The sequence below is a fragment of the Macaca mulatta genome, chromosome 11, assembly GCF_049350105.2.
Source record: "Macaca mulatta isolate MMU2019108-1 chromosome 11, T2T-MMU8v2.0, whole genome shotgun sequence".
Lineage (NCBI taxonomy): Eukaryota > Metazoa > Chordata > Mammalia > Primates > Cercopithecidae > Macaca > Macaca mulatta.
The window spans coordinates 127,058,159-127,081,094 of record NC_133416.1 but is presented as its reverse complement, the minus strand read 5'-3'; the positions used below and the strand labels follow the sequence as shown (position 1 = coordinate 127,081,094).

Here is a 22,936-nt window from a genome sequence, read left to right as displayed (position 1 = left end):
TAAATTCTGTGATAACTCCTCATTTTTTAGGATCCTTATTTTGGGACCCCAGACTATTTTTAAGCCATTGAGTACATCATTATTTTAGGCTGAGCAAGAATCTTGATGACAGCGTTTCAATGGCTGAGGCGTAGTGGGAGTTCCTTACAGCTTGAGTTGGTGGGAGCCAGAGAGTTTCTAGAGAACTAGGTTTGGTTGTCTTTGGGGTGGGGTTATGGTGAAGTTAGTCTTGGAGAGTGAGTGTCTGTCTGGTGCCTCTTTTCCTTTTTAACCAGCAAGAACCCAAACCGAATCCCCAAACGCTGAATGCCTGGCTGTTCCTCTGAGCCTTTCTTTGCTTAAACTTGACAATAGTAAGGTAGTAACAAGAAACAGCATGTTAAAGTTTTAAAAATAAAAAGATCTCAGCTCTCTTCCTTCCCCTGTTAGCAAGGGGTACATTTCTTTAGGTTTTTCCTTCTAGATTGAGGCACTGCCTCATTTAAGTTCTTGGTGAAGCCGTGCATTTCTGCAAACCATAAGTATAAACTCTAAAACGGGGTGTCCAATCTTTTGGCTTCCCTGGGCCATGCTGGAAGAAGAAGAATTGTCTTGAGCCACACATAAAATACACTAACGACAGCTGATGAACTAAAAAAAAAAAAAAACCTCATAATGTTTTAAGAAAACTTACAAACTTGTAAATTTTGAGCCACATTAAAAGCCATCCTGGGCTGCATGCAGCCCCCGGGCCCATGGGTTGGACAAGCTTGCTGTAGAAGGTAAAAATCATTTGGTTTTATGTTTTTGTTTTAAACATGCTGGTTGTATGCTTTTGGAAGAGTTGGAGAACATTGAGGGTAATGGGATCTTGATGGGGCTGGAATTTGTGGAAAGATGGTGTCTGGGTAGGCTGTTTTTAGGAGGCGGCGTTCTCTTCCTTTTGATTCAGGGATTTTTCTTTTCTTTTTGGGTGGTTCTGAAGACACAGTGATGGATCCAGCCATTCAAACACCATGGAGGAAGGAAGAGTGGCTGTTGCCATTGCTTCCCAAATTTTCGGAGAACCAGTTTTTGGTGTCTCTTCCTTGCTCTATTGGGGCTTCTCTACATGTCAGGTTCCTCAACTGTGAAGTGGAGTGACAGCGATCCTTTTCTTACAGGACTTTTGGGGGGATGCATGAAATATGTAAAACACTTGGTCTAGCACCTGGCACATGAAACCTTGATAAACGTTCACTGTTGTTATTTTTGTTATTATTAATACACTAGTCCATGTATGTATAGTGTCCTTCTATATACACCATGAGAATATGGAAAGGACTCTGCAATGATTAGGTAGTCCAAAGTCATACCAGATTGGAAACCAAGCTTCCCAGGCCCTGGGACTTTTCTGCTAGAGACACTTCACTGTTCTGACCAACTACAAAGTGTTAATATGCAGTTGCCAAATACCTGTTGGTAAAAGGTGGTTGTTGGGGAGGAGTGGATTGGGGAACAGAATTAGAAGGTCCAGTCCCAGAATGGGTACCTTTCGATCAAGTTAAACAAGTCAGAGCAGGTTATGTTGAAACAATTGAGAGAAAACAAAGCAAACACCATTGCAGCAGAATATCATGGTACAAATTGGACATCTTTGGGAGTTAGGAGAGTAAGGCAAAATCCAATGAGGGACACTTAATGAGTAATGCCAATTCACAGTGCTTGTTAAATTACTGATTCATCGGCAATGAAGATCATTGCTGGTCTTCCTTGGAATGTCTGTCCATTCCCCCAGGTAGACTGTGATCTCAAGGCAAGGCTGGGTCTTATTCATCCTGGTTTTCCTGGAGCAGTAAATACGTGTACTGGGACTGGGCTTATAAGTATACTAATGGAAAGTAAAATATTTGGGTTGGCTTTTTAAAAAGACAGTGGATTTGGATCAGTGGAGAGGAAGGTAGGGAGAATTTCAGGAGGGCAGGGTGCCAAAAACAGCCCATCCTTACAGGGCACCAACTCCATACTAGGCTCTGTTCCAACCACTTTACACAGATTAACTCATTTAAATTGCACAACCAGCCCAAGAGGAAGGTACCATCATTATTCTCATTTTACATGTGAGGAAACTGAGGCGTGGTGAGATCAAGCAACTTGCCTAAAGTTATGTAGCTTTGAGTGACTTAGCTGAGATTTGAACCCTGTGGGTATAAACACCACAGATGGGAAAAGTTAGGAAATTTGTGTGGGGTACCCGGGTTCATGTGCTTGTCAGAAGCAGAAGCCATTTGTGAATCACGAATGATGAGGTTGGGGCAGGGTGTGATGGGAGCTGACAGGCAGGTCTAAATGCTGGGATTCATTTTCAGTCTCCGTGAGTTTATTGAGTAGGTAGACTGTATAGCTCTTAGATTTCTCAGATTTTTTCCTCTTTTCATTTAGAGACTTTTATCTGGTGTGTGTGTGTGTGCCCATGCACATACATAAACCCACGTGTATATACTCTTTCCCTGAATGTTCTTATTTGCTAAAGCTTAAGCTCGGGAAAGAGAGGAAACTGCACTGACCTTACTCTCCACCTTATCTTCAGGCTGATCATACACAAGTTGCTTAATAAGCATTTGGTTAATCCATCTAAATCATTTTTGTGGCTGCAACTCTCATTTTGTTGATGACTCTACCATTTATGTCTATTTACATCTACATTTTGTACTTTTGTTTGCCTCCCATCTATCTTGGGATGGCTGATTCCAGTGGAAGACAGCCTGAACTCTCCTATCAGTCCTGTTTCCTTTTTATGAAATACTTGGAGACTGGAGGATCTTCCCTTAAAAAGTGTTTTCTTTTCTACCTCCAGCCAAAGGCTCTTGGTCCTTGTGTTTGCTACCTAGATCCCTATTGGAAAGAGTCTTGCCTGCAATTTGATTTTTTAAATAGCAGCAATAACAGAGTCTTCTCTGGTACACGAAGGCATGCATCTGCTGTATTTCCCAAACAAGTTCAAAAACCTTAACTAGCTTCTGCCCATGGTTATTGCTGTCAAGTGCCTTGTTTTGTTCCCATCCCATCATTTTCTGGATTAGATGTTTAACATTCGCCTCTGTGTGTTGTGTTGGATTTTCTCCTCTCCTCTTGCTCATTCAATTTCTTCTTTCTCTTAGTCAAGCACAGCTTGTTCTCCTACTTGCCTTATTCTGTTCTCTATTTAGACTGTGCGTGCCTGCCTTGCAGCCCTGGCAGGACCATTCCACCGCCTTCTCATTTGTCTTAAAGATACCTTGAGGAAATCTAATCCAGACAATCCTAGCCCAGTCCTGAAGATTAGGCTCCAGAAGATCTGTCAAGTGTGTTTTTTGCTGGCCTACACATGCTAATTTGCATGGTTGCCTGGGATCCCTTAAGAAGACAGTCATTGACTAAATGGCGCTACATGTTCCCAAGCTCTGCGCCAGTCTGGCAACTTTTCCTTTGCCTACGTGAATTTCTCCCAGTTCTCTTTGCTTTGCTTGCTGTTCATCTCCTGACCTCTCTCCGACAAACTTCCTGAAAGAAGAGCCTGCACTCAACACCTCTTTTTTCCACCTCTTCAACGATACTGAAATGACTGTCTCAGAAGCCGTTGATTGTACCTAACCACCAAATCTGGTGATTTCCATCTCAGCACGTGTTACCATTAATTACTGCATTTCTTCGGGACAACCTTCTACTTTCTTCTCTTCTGTATTATGGACACTTGGTTTCCCTCCTACCTCTCTGTCATTCTCACTCTTTTGTGGCTGCCATCAGGCTCTTGCAATGTACGCACCATCCCCTCAAGTTCCATCCTCAGTTCTCTTTCTAGTTGGTTCTTGGTGATCTCATTCAGTTCCTTGACTTTAGTTCTAAACCCCTTTGGCCTCCTCCCGTCGTACACTGTGTTCCTCATCACCAGGATGTTTTACCAGTTTCTCACCATCCCTTCCTCTGTTCCCTTCCTACATAGACAGACCCACTCGCTCCCTCAGTAAGCCACTAGGTGCTAGTTTTGGCTTCCTCATTTTATGTAAGAAACTACCACCTTCCCTACCCTTCTAGGCAAGAAAGCTGAGTCATCGTAAATTCTTTTCTGCCTCCCCCGCCATCCCATCAGTTGCCAATTTCTCCAAGTGGTGCCTCTAGGATGACACTTGCATCCATGCCCATCTTTCTGTCCTCACTGACACCCATCATGGACTCTTGCTTGGACTATTGCAGTAGCCTCCTCACTGATTCTCTTGCCTCTGGTTTTCCTGGCTGTAATCCATTCTCCACAAAGGATGGAATTCTTCCAAAGCATAGGTTGGATGATGTCATTTGCCGGCTTACACCTGCAACAGCATCCCAGTGTGCTCAGAATTAATGGCTGCTCCTGAACTTGGTATTCAGTCCTGGTATGCCAAGACCCCAGCCTGCCCTCTCATTTGTGTCTCCTTCTTGTTGCCTACTGAATCACTTCAATAGTGTTGTCTGGCCAAGCTATTCAAGGCTCATTAAGGACAGGACCAGGTCTTCCTTCTTTTGCCTGAAACAGTGCCTTGCCCCTGGCAGGTCTTCAGTGAACATTTGTTGAATTGAATTAGACTAAAATGGCCAGGGATTATACCAATTCCTTCTGCACAGTTTAGACAACTGCTAATGGAACCTGTTTTCTGTAGAGCACTTCTTGTATTCCCAGAACTATGTGAGTACTTTATGTGCATTAGCTCATTAAATCCTCACAATCTCACTGTAACTCTACGAGGTAGCTGGTATTATCCCCATTTTACAAATGAAGACACTGACTCAGGAAGGTTAGATTATTTTCCTGAGGTTCTGAAGGTAGAAACAAATCTAAGACTTGGAGCAGTATCTGGTTGCCTCTAGACCACTGTACTACCTATCCTGCCTCTAAGAGTCATGACTTTGCTAGATTATGCAGGAGTTATGGACTTGTCTAATAATAAAGGTGAAAGAATTAGTTTCACTGAGAATCTACTCTTCCAGATACTATTCTGAGTGCGTGACAAGCATTCTCACGTAGCCCCAGCAATAACGCATTATTTTACAGGTAAAGAAAATGATGATCATGACGCTTGGGTTACTTCTTAGGTTCACTCAGCTCATATCTGGCAGAGGGTGGTCAACTTTTCCCAGTTTTAACTTATGTATTTATTTATTTATTCTGAGACAGAGTCTCATTCTATTGCCCATGCTGGAGTACAGTGGCACAATCTCGGCTTACTGCAACCTCGCCTCCCAGGTTCAAGCAATTCTTGCACCTCAGCCTACTGTGTAGTTGGGATTACAGGCGCCTGCCATGACTCCCAGCTAATTTTTTTTTTTTGTATTTTTAGTAGAGGCCAGGTTTCATCATGTTGGCCAGGCCTGTCTTGAACTCCTGACCTCAAGTGATCCACTGGCCTCGCCCTCCCAAAGTGTTGGGATTACAGGTGTGAGCCACCATGCCTAGCTCAACTTTTAACTTTAGAGCTGATATAAACGTTATTTTTCTGGGACTGACTGTAGCATACCCGTTCAAAGTCCAGGCTTTGGAATCAGATAGACGTGGGCTCAACTCTGGGTTTCACCCCTTGCTTGTTGTGTGAATGAGACATTTAACTGCTTTCAGCCACAATTCCCTCATCTGTAAAGTGGAAGGTATAAGGTCACCTATCTGATAGGTTTGCCATGGGAACACGAAGCGCACTTAGTGTTGGTGCCATGATCTGAGTGAGTGTTCATTTCATATTTGTTACTGTTATTTAGGTCTGAGGACGGGTATGGGGTGCTTTTAACTCTCTTTTTCTCCCTGCTTCCACCTTATAAAGGCATCTTGCTGGTTTCTGCCCATTGAGAGAATCCAGCTCCACGTGGGGGGCCTGACAGATGTCCTAATATCTCCATCCAATTTTTTACTCTGAATGGAGTCTGTGATGTATCACTTAAACCTGCACTTTCTATAAAATGCTCTCCAGGCTTCTGGTAGGATCCAGTGCCAGTGGGAAGTGTGCATGTTCCCAGCCTAGATGTCACATGCTCCCACCCACCTTGGAAGCACTTGGGTATCCCCTGGGTGGGTAAGTCTGTGTGTCATTGTGACATTCCTGTCTCAGAACCAATGCTGGGCGTCTCTACTGCAGGTGCTGGAAAGCTTTTTCATGCCAGCATACATGCAGCACACTTCTCATTTTGGATTCCTTTATCCCACGGTGACCTTTAAACTGGCTGCGTGGGGGCACAGAAATACTGGCACACCATTCATTCATTCATTCGTTCATTCATTCATCCATTCATTCACTCAACAAATATATTGTTCTAGTCCTTAAGGCACAACTCTGAGCAAGCCACGTAAGGTCTTTACTCTCAAGAAGCTAGGATTTGGTAGGGAGAAACAAAGGAGAAATAACTACTGTGCACACGTGAGGCAGTTGCAGACGGTGGTCAGGGCTCTGAAGGAATCTGAACTGGGATTGGGACTGCCTGGGGGTGGCCACTTTAGACTGGGTCCCCAAGGAAAGGTTCTCTGAGCTGAGCGTGAGTATTTATTCAAGAAGGTTGAGTTGCATCCCAAGGTGACACAGCTTTTAAGCCCACACTGAGCAGCTCTGAGGTCCTAGAGGCTGTTCGAGAAGCTGGGATATAGCACTGACTATGCGACAAAAATCCCTGTCTTCATGGAGTTTACATGATGGGGCAGATTCACATTCATTTATTTGTTCATTCATTCATTCATTCATTCATTCATTCATTCATTCGGCTGTTTGAGAGCCTACTATGTGCCAAGCACTTTCTAGGCACTGGAGAAGTAACAGTGAATGCGAAGAAGCAAGCATCCCTGCCCACATGGAGTGCATTCTTTCAGAATGTCAATAAGGAGTCGGTTAGCAGAAATAAGTGGGAAGAGTACTCCGGAGAGAGGAAAAAAGGACAAAGGTCCTGAGGCTGCCACTAACCTATGGGTGCTCAGTGCACAGAGGGCATGTTTGGGTAGGGGGAACTTAAGGATACACAAGGAACGTGGTCTGAGTTGAGGTCATCAGGGCCTTTAGGTTTGGACTTTGCTCTAAATTGCACTGAGTAGGAAACTTTTGCAGGATTTTGAATAGGGACATGGAATATCTGGGTCTTATTTCACAAAGGGTGCCTCTGACCATTGTGTGGAGGGTGGATAGTGAGGGACAAGAGTTGGATCCAGGGAGGTAAGTGTGGTTATTGCAGTCATCCAGGCGAGAGGCAATGAAATTAACCTGCAAAGTGGGGCACTGGCTTAGAGGTGGGAACTGAATTAAAAATCATGGGAGTAGCTATTGTTTTATTAATAGCATGATTTTTGATAAATGATTCTAGAGCTACATATTAATCATTTCAAAGCAAATGCTCTAATTTAACTAGAGACCACTGCTGGTTGTGTGTGTGAGTGCATATGTGTGTATGTATATGAGTACGTGTGGTGTGTGTCAGTATGTATGTGTGTGTGTGTGGTATATATATAAATATATTGTGTGTGTGTGTATGTGTGTTTGTGTCGGGGGGTGCCCCAAAGCTAGACAGACTCTGACTGTCTTTAGGAGAATAGTGTTTTTGATATTTCCAAGTGTTCCTGATGGGCACCATTGTGTATTTTATTTTATTTTTATTTTATTTTATTTTATTTTATTTTATTTTATTTATTTATTTTTTTGGAGACGGAGTCTCGCTCTGCCACCCAGGCTGGAGTGCAGTGGCCGGATCTCAGCTCACTGCAAGCTCCGCCTCCCGGGTTCACGCCATTCTCCTGCCTCAGCCTCCCGAGTAGCTGGGACTACAGGCGCCTGCCACCTTGCCCGGCTAGTTTTTTGTAGTTTTTAGTAGAGACGGGGTTTCACAGTGTCAGCCAGGATGGTCTCGATCTCCTGACCTCGTGATCCGCCCGTCTCGGCCTCCCAAAGTGCTGGGATTACAGGCTTGAGCCACCGCGCCCGGCCGCTATTTTTATTTTATTTTTGAGGTGGAGTCTCCCTCTGTCGCCCAGGCTGGAGTGCAGTGGCGCGATATTGGCTCACTGCAACCTCCGCCTCCCAGGTTCAAGCAATTCTCCTGCCTCAGGCTCCCGAGTAGCTAGGACTACAGGCGCGTGCCACCACACCCGGCCACCATTGTGTATTTTTAAGTGTGCTTATAAAATTAGTTCAGAGGCCAGAGGCGGTGGCCCATGCCTGTAATCCCAGCACTTTGGGAGGCTGAGGCGGGTGGATCATGAGGTCAGGAGACTAAGACCATGCTTGCCAACGTGTGTTGAAACCCTGTCTCTACTAAAAATACAAAAAAATTAGCTGGGTATGGTGGTGGTCACCTGTAGTCCCAACTACTCCAGAGGCTGAGGCAGGAGAATGGCTTGAACCTGGGAGGCAGAGGTTTCAGTGAGTCGAGATCGCACCACTGCAGTCCAGCCTGGCGACAGAGCAAGACTCCATCTCAAAATAAATAAATAAATAAACAAACAAATAAATAAATAAAATAAGTTCACAAATTTCAGAATGCTCAATCTTAAAAGCCAGTATATTTTCGGAAACAGAATGCTGATGAGTTTTCTACTTTTTGCAGTGTATCACATCTTGCAGTTGCATGTATTTTTAGTGCTGTTGGCCAGCACTAAAGGTGGGGCCCTCAGCTGAGCTAATTTGGAGTCCCCTCATTTTAGCTTCAAGTTCCCATCCTTGGTTATCCCAAGAACATCTGGGATTTGTGATCTGATGTGTCATCTGTGGTTTGGTGGTGTATTTTGCAGGCATAGGGTCCTATTCCTAAGGGAATAAATGGATGGCTTGATGCTTAAGCATGAACTTAATCATCACAGTAGTGATTAGAGAGTATTCAACACATGCCCTTGCTTGTAGGATGGAGTACACATTGTATTCTCTTTTGATATGCAATATTCTATTCATAGCCCTATGAAGTGATTTTTTTTTTTAACAAAGTTATATGGATTATTTACAGGCACATCATTGGGAAAACTGCATTTTTATCATGTTCACTTAAATGTTGAGGTTACATGTAAAGCAATTTTTAGGTCACATCTAATACGTTTTAAGAAAACATGTCTTCCTGTTATAGCGGTAATGACCAAGTCCACTCTTTCTTCTGTGTCATATACCATTATCCCTATTAATACTCTTTGGGCTTCTATAATTATAAAGCAGATGTGTATATCAGGAAGAGATGTTGATTTCAGAGTAAATTTTTCTAGAAAATAGAAGCTGGAGAAAAAGGAAAACCCAAACTTGGCTTCGTGCTTGAAGAGACAGCACTGCTGTGTGTGGGCGGGTGGCTGCGTGCACCCGCTGCTCAGAAGTGCCTTTTCTCTCCATGGGGATAACTGGCTGTGTATCCAAGATGTGGCCAGGAGTAGGCAAGCAACGTGTGGGCAGGCTGCATGTTCTTTTATTAGCATCTTCATTGTACTGCATCTTGTCGAGCCCAGAGCATGAACTGCCCTGGGTTTCTAATGTCTACCCTGCTTCCCACCTAATTACTCCCCTGAACCCTAAAGTGAGGGAAGGAGAGTTGCTCTTGTGGGGTGAGCTTTTCCTGGGGTGGCTGTGAACCAACCTGGCATGTGGATGTTCTTGGGTACCCAGAGCTGTCCTGGGCTCAGGCTTGGAGTCAGCTTCTTAGCACCGAGTGCAGCCAGTCATGGATGGAGGTCACTGTGTCTCACATGTTCCATTCTCCCTTTCCTCCATGACCTTGCCCCTCTGAGTCTCTGTAGCACTTTTCTTGAGTGTGTCCAAGGCCATTTTGCCAAGAAGTAGCAGAACTGGGGTTTGAAGCCATGACTGTTCGGTTACAGAGCCTTAGCTTTGAACTGGGGTTCTACTGCCTGGCACCCCTGCACAAATCATGGTAATGTGGTAGGAGGCAAGCCCCTCCTTAGTGCCATTAATAACACCCATCTTATAGGATTGTGTGGAGGACTCAGTGAAGTAATCCGTGAAGCACTAAACACGTGCCTGACACAGAGTACGTGCTCAATAAATGAGCACTTGTACTGATGACAAAGGTTGTGGCATTAATTCTCTCTCCTAGATTGTTCCTTCCTTGAGGACAGGAATTGTGGCTTCCTTAATAGCCTGTACAGCAGAGTTTCTCAACTTGGCACTATTGACATTTTGGGCTGGATAATTCTTGTTGTGGGAGCTGTCCTGTGGATTGTAGAATGTTGAGCAGCATCTCTGGCCTCTACCCACTACATATTAATAGCACCCCTAGTCATGAAAATAAAATATCTAGACATTGCCAAATTGCCCCGATTGAGAACCACTGGTCTGCAGGTATCTCTCATGGGGATCACAGGGCTTTTATATTCTCTTCTCTGTCTCTGTCTCTCTCTCTGTGTGTGTCTCTCTCACACACACACGCTCAGAGAAGGTGGTTAAAACAAATTTGTTGAAGTTTGAGAATTTTGAGAACAAAGGAAAAATTTTGGAAGACATTTTAATAAACAGGTAGACTCTGTCCCATTCCAGGGTCAACAGAACTTCATAATTAGATAGTTTCTTTACTGCAACCCTGCACCCCATTGCCCATCGTTTTAGAGTTCCAACCAGTTAGAGGATTTTTCTTGCAAACTTTCCTTAAAGCAGTGATAGTATCAGCTCTTTAAATAATACTACGCGTGATGAAGTGGTACTTTTCGGGATAATTTTAGACCAGCAGACTTGCTGCTTGAAGGGGACAGGGCTATATTTGGTAATAATATATATGTGATAATATGTATGTGATATTATTATAATGTAATATGCAATAATATTTGGTGTATCTGGTGGCTCTCAGGCCAGTCTTTGATTGAACCTCTCAAGCTATGATTTATATTATGGTCAATATTAGCATAATGCAGTTATCGGCAATCACTTGCAGTTGCTTTGAAAGTCAGAAGGATGGCTAATAAAAATCTTAGAAAACAGGCCGGGCATGGTGGCTCAGCCTGTAATCCCAGCGCTTTGGGAGGCCGAGGCGGGTGGATCATGAGGTCAGAAGAACAAGACCATCCTGGCCAACATGGTGAAACCCTGTCTGTACTAGAATACAAAAAAAAAAAAAAAAAAAAAAGAGTTACCTGGCGTGGTGGTGCGCGCCTGTAGTCCCTGCTACTTGGGAGCTGAGGCAGAGGAACTGCTTGAATCTGGGAGGTGGAGGTTGCAGTGAGCCGAGATCGTGCCATTGCACTCTAGCCTGGTAACGGAGTGAGACTCCATCTCAAAAAAAAAAAAAAAAAAAAAAAAAAAAAAGAAAAGAAAATCTTAGAAAAAGAAGAAAATTGTAATATTTCAGAATATTTGTTGGGGAGGATATATGTGCTCAAGAAATACATACTGAGAACTTACCATTGATGCTAGAGATTGAATTGCCCCATGTCTATATGAAAAATGAATAGAATATAAACATTTTAAATTGAGCCATGTCTCTCTGTAGTATATTTCTTTTATAGAAATTCATGGAAATGGTATCTTTTAACTGAATTATTAACATTGGGGGCAATAGGCTTTAATCATTATCTAATACCTGTACGTTGTTTTGAAATTCATAGCCCACCACCATTAGTTTCAAAATTGGGTTCTTACTCAAAGAGTGACGAAAAAGCACAAGTACCAAATGGTCTGGCTAAAATGCCACATGGAACTAAATGCTGGGGATGGTCATACAATGAGTTTTAAGTGGCTAGACCCTAAATCAGAAGCACTTTCTTCTAATTAGCACCATGGTTCTTAATCCTGTCTATGCATTACAATCACTCAGTAGCTTAATACAAATGTTGCTTCCCGGGGCCACACTCCAAATTTGTCTGACTCTCTGATTTAGTTGGTCTGAATGGGGCCTACACATCTGGTATTTTTTAAAAGGTCTCCAAGCGATTCTAATGTGTACCTCCATTGAGGACCAGGGAAGGTGCAGGAAGCCTGATAACCTTTACTCTCCAGCCTCATCCTCCAATCGCATGATTGTTTATGGGATTGTTGCTGCACACCCAGCTTAGTCATAGCATTCTTACTCTAGCTTTTTTTTAGATGCGATGTTTATTTATTCTTAAAAAAAAAAAGATTTCTTTAGCACCTTTATTCTGAAGAGCTCTTAATTGCTGTACTTAGAACTTCTAAACAGTGAGCATTTGTCAAACATAGAATAGCAGAATAAAGGGGTTGGACCTGGGGTGAGGAGGGCTGTCTCATGGTCTCCTTCGAGTGCTGGCGGGTGGGGGCTGCACGTCTCCTTACTTCTGGGCCCATTGATAACTGACCTAAAAGTGCCTTTCTTTTTTTTCGGTGGGGGGTGAAAAAGTAATCTGTTTTGTACCCACAGCAGTGCACTTTAAACACTTTAAACACTTTAAATTTTTGTATTTTCAGTAGAGACGGGGTTTCATCATGTTGGCTAGGCTGCTCTGGAACTTCTGACCTCAAGTGATCCTGCCACCTCGGCCTCCCAAAGTGCTGAGATTACAGGCTTCAGCCACCACGCCTGACCTCATCTTAGACTTCTGACCTCCAGAACTGTAAAATAATAAATGTGTGTTGTTTTAAGCCACTAAGTTTGTGGTCATTTGTTACAGTGGCCACAGAAACTCACACACCTATTGGGCACTGGCTGCATACCTGATTCTGTCTAAATGCTAGATATATTTGAACTCTTTGTTTTTGTTTTTGTTTTTGTTTTCCTTCACTGACAGATATATTTGAACTCTTTACTCCCCACAGCAACTCTATGAGGCAGATATGATTTATTATCCTCATTTTATATGAGGAAATTGGGGCCCAGAGAGGTTACATAAACTGCCAGTTGATAAATGGTTTCTGCTGGTCTCAAGAGGGAGCTGGGGTAGACAAGTTGGCTTGATGCACTTGCTATACAACTCTTAGGAAAATATCACAAAAATAACATAGGATGCCCTCTTGAGAGTGGACCAGAAGGATGCTCCCCCCACAGAAAGGAGAAAGTTACCCACACTCACCTATGTAACTCATGCACTGTGCCCAGAAGCAGTTAATTATGGGCAGAGATGAGAGAGAGATTCCAGGACAGCTGCCCTTAGTGGTTGGTACACTGGATATGAACACTAGGATTGGTGAAAGACAAAGCCAGAGCAACAGTGGCCAAAGGTTCTTATGCACAGACATCCTACTTATCATCATGCACCTATGTCATCATTCTTTTAAAAGGGTGCTAGTTGTGTGCTTAAGGACAAGGAGCTGTGACCTCTGTTGTCATCCCTGATGCATGTCCTGTGTGTGACTTCGTGACATGTGGATGACTTTTGATCTCTGAAGGATCAGGAACACAGTCTGTGGATCTTCACTCCCTCCCTGGGTGGTTTGGGTCTTGTTCTCTAGCCCACCCACCCAGGTGCGATTAGGAATAAAGGAAAGAGCAAAGGAATTTTCCTCAAGGCCATGCCAAGCATTTCATCTTATATGAAAAAGAAAAGAGAGAGAGTGAGAGTGTGTGTGTGTGTGTGTGTGTGTGTGTGTGTGTGTGTGTATGTGTTGGCTACATTTAGGTAGAAAACAGGCTGGTGAGAAGCGTAGAACTTGGTTAAAATTTCTAGCCAAAAGTAAGATTTTTAAAAACATTTATTTCTGGATCCAATCCCTGTTGCCCATTTCTATGAATAATCACCATTTGTTTTAATGTGAATAATAGCACAGAGCAAATTCAGCCCCCTGAGTTTTACCATTTTAAGCGATTGCTTTAGGCCCATGAGGCATGTACTATTTATGAAGTTGCATGGGTAGTAATGGAAAAAACAACAATGACAGTAGTAACAGGTGACATTTATTGAAACTTGCAATGTGCCAGGCACTGTGCTGAGGGCATTACTTGCATTATTTCATTTAATCCTTACAAGAACTCTTTGAATTAGGTTGGTAATTATGCCCATTTTACAATTGAGGAAACTGAGGTTTGGAGAGGTCAAATAACTAGTCAGTGGAGGGGTCAGATTTTTCTTTTTAAAAAATTTATTTGTTTTTTTTTTAAGCGACAGGGTCTTGCTCTGTTACCCAGGCTGGAGTGCAGTGGTACAATCATAGCTCACTGTTGCCTTGAACTCCTGGGCTCAGGCGATCCTCCCAGCCCAGCCTCCCATGTAGCTGGGACTAGAGGCATGAGCCACTATGCCCGACTCATTTTTAAATGTTTTTTATAGAGATGACTGGGTGTGGTACCTGTAATCCCAGCACTTTGGGAGGCTGAGGTGGGCAGATTGCTTGAGCCCAGGAATTCAAGACCATCCTGGGCAACATGGAGAAACCCTGTGTCTACAAAAAATACAAAAATCAGCTGGGATGTGGTGGTGCGTGCCTATGGTTCCACTTACTTGGGAGGCTGAGGTAGGAGAATCACTTGAGCCCGGGAAGTTGAGGCTGCAGTGACCTGTGACCACCGCACTCTAGCCTGGGCATCGGAGTGAGACTGTCTTTCAAAAAATTATTTATGTATTTTAAAAAATAGAGACAGGGTATTGCTGTGTTGCCCAGGCCCGTCTTGAACTTTTGGCCTCAAGTGATCCTCCTGACTCAACCTCCCGAAGTGTTGAGATTGTAGGCATGTGCCACTGTGCCCAGCCTGAGATTTTGATCAGAGGAGCATGACTCTGGGCGTTGACTCATTTGGCTGTCCTACAGTGTGAGTGTGGAAAGCTGTCACTGGAGTACAGCAAGTCAGCACTATCAAGCCAGCCCTTGTCATTGTCAGGAGCTGCGGGAAGAGAGGTGTTTTGCATTGCTGCAGAGAACTGACCTCTTTTAGTCAGGGAAGTAGTTTGGGGCAGCAGAAAGCAGAACTTGCACCTGCTGGTAAGATCTGAGTGGTCACTGACAGCCACCTCCGCAACCCCGTTACCAGGGCAACAAAGATGGGCCCGGTAGTAGCGGTGGGCTCTGCCACATCTCTCTGTGCATAAGAACCTTTGGCCACTGTTGCTCTGGCTTTGACTTTCACCAATCCTAGTGTTCATATCCAGTGTACCAACCACTAAGGGCAGCTGTCCTGGAATCTCTCTCTCATCTCTGCCCATAATTAACTGCTTCTGGGCACAGTGCATGAGTTACATAGGTGAGTGTGGGTAACTTTCTCCTTTCTGTGGGGGGAGCATCCTTCTGGTCCACTCTCAAGAGGGCATCCTATGTTATTTTTGTGATATTTTCCTAAGAGTTGTATAGCAAGTGCATCAAGCCAACTTGTCTACCCCAGCTCCCTCTTGAGACCAGCAGAAACCATTTATCAACTGGCAGTTTATGTAACCTCTCTGGGCCCCAATTTCCTCATATAAAATGAGGATAATAAATCATATCTGCCTCATAGAGTTGCTGTGGGGAGTAAAGAGTTCAAATATATCTGTCAGTGAAGGAAAACAAAAACAAAAACAAAAACAAAGAGTTCAAATATATCTAGCATTTAGACAGAATCAGGTATGCAGCCAGTGCCCAATAGGTGTGTGAGTTTCTGTGGCCACTGTAACAAATGACCACAAACTTAGTGGCTTAAAACAACACACATTTATTATTTTACAGTTCTGGAGGTCAGAAGTCTAAGATGAGGTCAGGCGTGGTGGCTGAAGCCTGTAATCTCAGCACTTTGGGAGGCCGAGGTGGCAGGATCACTTGAGGTCAGAAGTTCCAGAGCAGCCTAGCCAACATGATGAAACCCCGTCTCTACTGAAAATACAAAAATTAACCAGGCATGGTTGTGAGCGCCTGTAATCTCAGCTCCTCAGGAGACTGAGGCAGGAGAATCGCTTGAACCCAGGAGGTGGAGGTTGCAGTGAGCTGAGATCGTACCACTGCACTCCAGCCTAGGCAACAGAACACGACCCTGTTTCCAAAAAAGTAAAGTCCGTGATGAATTTTACTGGGCTGAGATCAGTGTAGACAAGGCTGCACTCTCTGGAGGCTCTAGGGCAGAATCTGTTTCCTTGCCTTTTCTACCTTCTAGAGGTTGCCTGCATTCCTTGGCTTGTGGCCCCTTCCTCTGTGTTCAAAGCCGTTGGTGTAACATCTTCAGATCTCTGTGACTCCGATCCTTGCTTCCATCTTATAAGGATCCTTGTGATTTCATTGTACCCATCCAAATATCCCAGAAGAATCTTTCCATCCCAAGATCCATAACTTAAATCCCATCTGCAAAGTCCCTTTGCCATGTGTGGTAATATATTCACAGCTTCCAGAGATTAGGACATGGGCATCTTTGGAAAGGGGAAGGGGGCATTATTTGATCTAACATCAAAAGTATGAGATGTTTTTGTAAAATGAAACAAATGTTGCAGCTTCCTAATGCAGCTTCTTAGGCCCACCTGCTGGCCCCCTTGACGTTGGTTTTTCTCTACCTAGGTCTGTTGTGTCGGGTCTGGACTCCCCTGCCAAGACTAGCTCCATGGAAAAGAAACTTCTCATCAAAAGCAAAGAGCTACAAGACTCTCAGGACAAGTGTCACAAGGTATTTATTTCCGCAGCCGGCCTCCTTCTTTGCTCCAGGATCCTCCCGTCAGTATATGCCAAGGGATCCGCCCGGGGCCGCTGCTGGCTCTGAGCCACCTGATCCGTAGAGAGTGAGGCGCTCCTGCCCTCGCTGAAGTCGTGCCTCCAGCAGCTCAGAGGGAGATGAATTCGGGCCTTGCCGTTGCTGTAGATCCTTTAAATCTAAAACAGAGGAGGCCCTGGATTTAAACGGCCCGTTTCTCAGCATGACCCAGCCAGATGTCTGCTTCTTCCGGCAGGTGGCCTGGGTCCTCACCTGTGGCTGAGATACATCCCATCTGCTTTGAGTGATGCGAAGTCTCTCTTCCTAGTCTTTTAAAACTCCTGCTAATGTCACTGCGGCCACTGTGTTGATTACGCTCAACGTCTCTTAACATTCACTGTTCCTGCCCAGAGGCAACGCTCTGGAAACTAATAAGTCACTGCTTGCCTGGGACTCCTAAGAGTGCAGACGAATAAATATCTCCTTGCCCTATCCTGGATTTGTCCTCTAGATCTTTGCAAGGAGATGGGGGGGGATCAAGATGGATTTGGGATAAAATTAAAGTGACGTCTGCAAAACAAAACAAAAACAAAAGCAAACAGGTGAAAAATGATGATTGTGGCTTCCTTGCTAACTGGGTTAGAGAAGTGATCAAGTGTGAACCGGGACTTGAATGAGAGGAGTGACTTAGCATTTGGTGACTGTCCTTAACGAAGAACTGTGCGCTCCTGGGCGAAGAAACAATGGTATTTCCATCCCAACTTAACTTTTGGCGAATTAGCCTTAGCCCAGACCACCAGGTGGTTTCGGAGGCTACTTGAGATGTGATTGCTCCTAACGAACCTCCATGGGCCTTTTTAACCTGTCGATGTGTTTATTTCAGATGGAGCAGGAAATGACCCGGTTACATCGGAGAGTGTCAGAGGTGGAGGCTGTGCTTAGTCAGAAGGAGGTGGAGCTGAAGGCCTCTGAGACTCAGAGATCCCTCCTGGAGCAGGACCTTGCTACCTACATCACAGAATGCAGTGTGAGCCTTCCCTGAAGCCCCCTTCCCTTGGAGGTGGCACTTCTTGTTGTGTGTGTCTCATCCTGTTTCATGATGGCTCCATGAGGCACATCACAGCCAATGGCAGAGAGTAGAGAGAGAGAGAGCACAAAAGCACGATCTGTGTTTTGCAGAGTAGTGACAGCCAGGCGTGAGGTCCCCAGGAAATGAGATTGGACTCATTTCCAGCAGAAAGTGCAGGTAGACGGCTGGTACCATGGAGTCTGGAGATGGGAGTAATCCATCTTTGCCGTGGGTTGCAAAAGATCTTAACATCTCCCATCCCAACCTCTCTGGTCTGCGTTGTGTCTGACATGAGCAGCCTTGAGAACCAGACTCCCAACTATGTACAAGAAAACTTACTTTCAATCTTCCTGACATCAGATTTTCCATTGGCCAGAACCAGTGTAGCGACAAGAAAATAGCCTTGAAAACCCAAACCCTCTGTCATTATTTACCATGTGACTTTCGTTTTTTCTTTCCTTCACAAGAGTAGACTGTCTTCTTCTCCATTGTCTTGTTAAATTTTTCATTCAGGTGTTTTTTTAATGTGCCCAATTAAACAGTCTTAAGAAGTTGAATCACACATTTCTAAAGTTTTTTTCACAAGGGAGAGGAAATCTATAGAACGTGGCTGATTAAGAATAACTGCTATGTTTCCATTCCAGACTTGGCTGCCTTTCAGTGGTGGGTGAAGTTATTCAGCTATGTATTTCAGATATAGATTTCAGTGCCATTGAAGCATTAAGGGATTCTTATGGATGAAAGGTGTCCAGGAAAAATAAGCCAGGAGGTAGAAATAGACCACTTGGAGTCTTAAATGACAACTGGGCAGAGGATATGAAGTCATTGCTACTTTGAAAGAGGCATATGTACTTCAGGGCCCACAAATAACTGTAGAAAACACTTTGTAGCCATCCACATGGTGATTGTAATAGCTACTGGGTCTTAATAGGTTTTAGTTCTGAACATGCAAGTAAGTATCTCCTAGGACAGTAGATGGTGGCAGGAGACAGGCTGATGCAGTTTCCGGCTGGATCCCTAAGGTCACCAGGTTGGGATGATGTTTCTTGAACCAAGGGGTTTTACAGGATGGAAACCGGAATCGGCAACGAACTGGAAGTTGTCAACTGTGGTCCGTCACTTGAAACTGTCCTGGTGTCTGCGAAGCAGCTTGCAGCTCTCTTAATGAGTCTTTTCAAACAAAGCAGGATCCACAGGGCATCCCTATTAAAATTTTTGCTTTCTGCAGAGCTTAAAGCGAAGTTTGGAGCAAGCACGGATGGAGGTGTCCCAGGAGGATGACAAAGCACTGCAGCTTCTCCATGATATCAGAGAGCAGAGCCGGAAGCTCCAAGAAATCAAAGAGCAGGTAGGCCTGCTTGCCTGGGAGCACAGCGGCATCTCGGCTCGCTCGGACCTCTAATTTCAGGAGAGGCATGTTTGAGACAGAAACAGGAAGAAAGGGAGAGAGGAGCAGAGTGGAAGAGAGGCAGGTATATAGGTCATTCAGAAACTTTAAGTTTCTCATAATTTATATACATCATAGAGTGCTTGTTCCAGCTCCTTTTGAAGCTGAGACCCCATAATGTCCGCTTTTAAAAATAAAGATGTAGGTTTAGAGCAAGAGTGGGCAAACTTCAGCCTGTGGGGCAAAGCCGGTCCAACACCTATTTTCTGTGACCCACAAACTAAGAATGGGGTTTACATTTTTAAACAGTTGGGAAAAAAATCAAAAGAAAAACAATATTTCATGACATTTGAAATTTATATGAAATTCAAATTTCAGTCTCCATAAATAAAGTGTTTTTTTTTTTTTTTTTTTTTGGAACACAGCCATGCTTGGTAATTTACATATTGGCCCTGGCTGCTTTCAGGCTACACAGTCAGAGGTGAGTGGTTGTTACGGAGACCACGTGGCCTGCAACGCTGAAACTACTTACTGTCTCTTTTTACAGCAAAAGTTTGCCAATCCCTGCTTTAGATGGTTAAAAAAATTAAATGTTTTCATAGCTTTTCAGATGCACTTTAAGTTTTTGAGCGAAGCCAGGCTAATTCATAGTTTTACTTGTAGAAAGAAATATTCTACAAGAGAAGTTCGAACCATTCTGGTTGAGTCAGGATTGACACTGCGTATCTGAGTGCAGAAAGCTGTCCCCTGTGTTTTCAGAAAGGAAAAGCGAGACCTTTAAAAACCCCACTCTTTTTTTTTTCTTTCTAAATGGGTTTTCTTTCTAAATGGCTCATTTTCGTATTGCCTCATTGTTTCCTTTTTAGCATGGATTTTTGTGTCTTTTGAAAAACCGTAAATAGAGATTTTAATGAAGAGATGGCAATGAGCAATTGGAGAGCTGAACTATCAGCTGCCAGGCAACTCTCATTCACTTCAGAAAATCTAATGGAAACATTGATGGAAATGAACATTTCTGTCTCTGGGTAGCACAAACTTAGCCATCTGGCTGGAGCTAACGCAAGAAACTCCTGCAAATAACTCTATCCATTAATTACTCTTTAAAAAAAGAATTACTGTCTTTGGAGTTTTGTTGGCATAATATATTTATCATCTGAATATTTTAAAGTTGTGATTGGTATTAATATCCTGTTGCTTGATAAAAACATTATAAATAAATGTGCATAGGAAGGAAACCCTGTAAAGGATTATCAGATCTCTGAATAATGCAGTCTTAGAGGTTTTGAAGGCTGCACATGGGCTTTGAGAAATCTGCTTTGACAGTTGACTCATGCTCCTTTTATCAACATAGTTTTCATCCTAAAAGGTTCAAGAGGTAGGAATCATTTTCTCCCATTAGTTCAACATACCTGGAAATTTACTTTTGGTGACATCCTGGGGAAATGAAAGCTGTGTTTGGCCACCAGAGGGAGCAGCTGGTGTCCATAGATTCCTTAGAAACGGAATTATCAGGACATTTTGAAAAGGTATATGTTGGTGGCTGAGTTCAAAGAAATGCCTTTTATGATTCCTACCACAGCTGGCATGCATGTGGAGTCTTAGATTTAATGACTGCTAAAAGTTCCATTGTGGGGAAGAAAACTTCATGGTTTCAGATTTGATTTTTCATGGGAACAAGGATTTATTTTATGACTTTTGGTAAGTTTTGTGAGAGCAGGATGTTTGCAGACCAGGAGAAAGCTTTTAATGCTTGCAATAAACTTTCAGTATTTGGTTTGTGGCATATTGATTTTTTCCAGACTTGGGATTTAATCCCTGATCTTTCTCTTAAAAATCTAATTTTCTATATGGCTCTTTATTTTTATTTTTTTTGAGATGGAGTCTCGCTCTGTCGCTGAGGCTGGAGTGCAGTGGTGCGATTTCGGCTCACTGCAGCCCCCATCTCCCGGGTTCAAGTGATTCTCCTGCCTCAGCCTCCTGAGTAGCTGGGACTACAGGTGCACACCACCACGCCCGGCTAATTTTTGTATTTTTAGTAGAGATGGGGTTTTACCATGTTGGTCACGCTTGAACTCCTGATCTCGTGATCTGCCCGCCTTGGTCTCCCAAAGTGCTGGGATTACAGGCGTGAGCCACCGGACCTGGCTGGCTCTTTATTTTTTTCAAAAATATTTTACTTCCACCTAGCTACCCCCTCTAGAGTATTTAGATTTGGTTTAAAGAAAAACACCTCAAAGTCTCATGGGAAATTTTGATTCCTAGATCATTACTAGCAATTTCAGCTTCTTTCTTGCTCCTCTACTCAGGAAAGGAAATAAAAGTGTGGGTAACACAGAAGTCACTTGTGTTCCAGGGTTTCTGCGTGAATAGGATCATACCTGATCCTTCCTCCCCACAAAATTCTGAAGCTCCATTCAGAAGACTTGTGTTAGGTGGGCCTTGAAACCTGTCTGCGTTTCCCCATCCTGAGATACCACAGCTATCTCTCAGCTGGTCGTGCAAACAGACCCGATGATCACCTTTCAGGTTTTTCCTGAAGCAGGGATTTGGTTAGCTGCTAAATTTACAGGATTTCCTTGAAGTATCCAGTACAATATCAAAGGATCCACAAATGAGTTAGAATTCTCTTCTGATGCTTGTAGCAGGCTGGGTGCCCCGAGAGCTTGGAGAGCTGACAGAGTGGTTGCCTGGTTCCTGCCTTCCTCCCTCTTACGTGCTGACAGCTCAGGGAAGAGAGATGTTGGGGGGGGAAGGAACAGACACTCTGTCCTCGCTCTTGACAAAACACAAAATTTACATTCCCTTCTCGCCGACATAAATTCAAGAAAGAAAAGGGAGCTTGAGGACAAAAGAAACTCAAGATTTGGTGTCGACGCCTGTAGCTAGGACTGGCTTTCCCATTAGCTCTAGCAGGCATGGTAGCTAGGGACCACTGTACTTTTAGGGTCTCATAACATGTTTTAATTTTTTCATCAGAAGAAAAAAGTTGGGCTTAGGTCAAAGACACTGTTTTCATAGATGATATTAATATTTTTGTATTTATAAGAGCACAATTGTAAAATGTAATTTTTATTTTTATGGAGGAAGTCAAGGAAGGCTCAGTGCTCACAGCTATGAAAGCCATAATATGGCTCTGGTTGAGGGGGTCCAGAAAAACTGATGTTCCATTTCACCTACAGCTCATGTTCTGCCCTGTGAATTTATTTATTTATTTGAGATGGAGTCTTGCTCTGTCACCCGGGCTGGAGGGCAGTGGCGTAATCTCAGCTCACTGCAACCTCCGACTCCCAGGTTCAAGCAATTCTGTCTCAGCCTTCCAAGTAACTGGGATTACAGGCGCCCACCATCATGACCAGCTAATTTTTGTATATTTTGTAGAGATGGGGTTTCACCATGTTGGCCAGGCTGGTCTCGAATTCTTAACCTCAAGTGATCTGCCCACCTTGGGCTCCCAAAGTGCTGGGATTACAGGCATGAACCACTGTGCCCGGCCTGCCCTGTGAGTTTAGATAATTGGGAGCAGGTTATAAAGACATTTGGTTATATAATGCAGCATTGCCTGCTTAGTATGCATGACCCAGGAAACCTGTGTGCCCCAAGATTCTGAGGACTGACCTTCAGTAACATATGCTTTTGGGTGGGAGAGAGTGAAATGAGACCCATGTTCCATTTTGGGCTGTTTTTTCCTTTCTCCTTTACAGATAATATAGGGAGAGGTGTACTTGCATGGAAACCATCCAGTTTTCATAAGAGCAGCAGTTCCCCTTTAATGTGCTCTGGGGGGGGGGGGTCACCTGCTACAATAGGATAAAAGGTTTCCTTTATACCCTGTTATTTAAAAATTACAATTTATCAGTTAAAAAAATATCCTTGCTCAATCGATTATTTCTTGGGAGAAATATTCAAATATTCCTCACCAATTATTTCTTGGGAGAATGGATCTCAGAGATGTTACTGAATATTGTGATTTTCAAAGACTTCTTGATGCAATTCCTTGTTCATTTCATTTTGTATCTCTCTCGTCCTCACCCCAC

The 22,936-nt window shown here is 43.7% G+C and overlaps 1 protein-coding gene across 14 annotated transcripts in view; it reads left to right on the top strand.

Moving 5' to 3' along the window:
* Nucleotides 1-22,936, top strand: part of CIT (citron rho-interacting serine/threonine kinase) — a 197,790-nt gene that overhangs the window by 81,472 nt on the left and 93,382 nt on the right. For 13 of the 14 annotated variants that reach the window (XM_028829964.2, XM_077955375.1, XM_028829963.2 and 10 more), the window contains 3 exons: nucleotides 16,317-16,422; nucleotides 17,330-17,473; nucleotides 18,744-18,863. In XM_028829964.2, the coding sequence (XP_028685797.1) occupies nucleotides 16,317-16,422; nucleotides 17,330-17,473; nucleotides 18,744-18,863 (370 nt within the window). Of the gene's footprint in view, nucleotides 1-16,316; nucleotides 17,193-17,329; nucleotides 17,474-18,743; nucleotides 18,864-22,936 lie in introns of all 14 variants that reach the window. The other variant, XM_077955377.1, reaches the window with a different exon arrangement.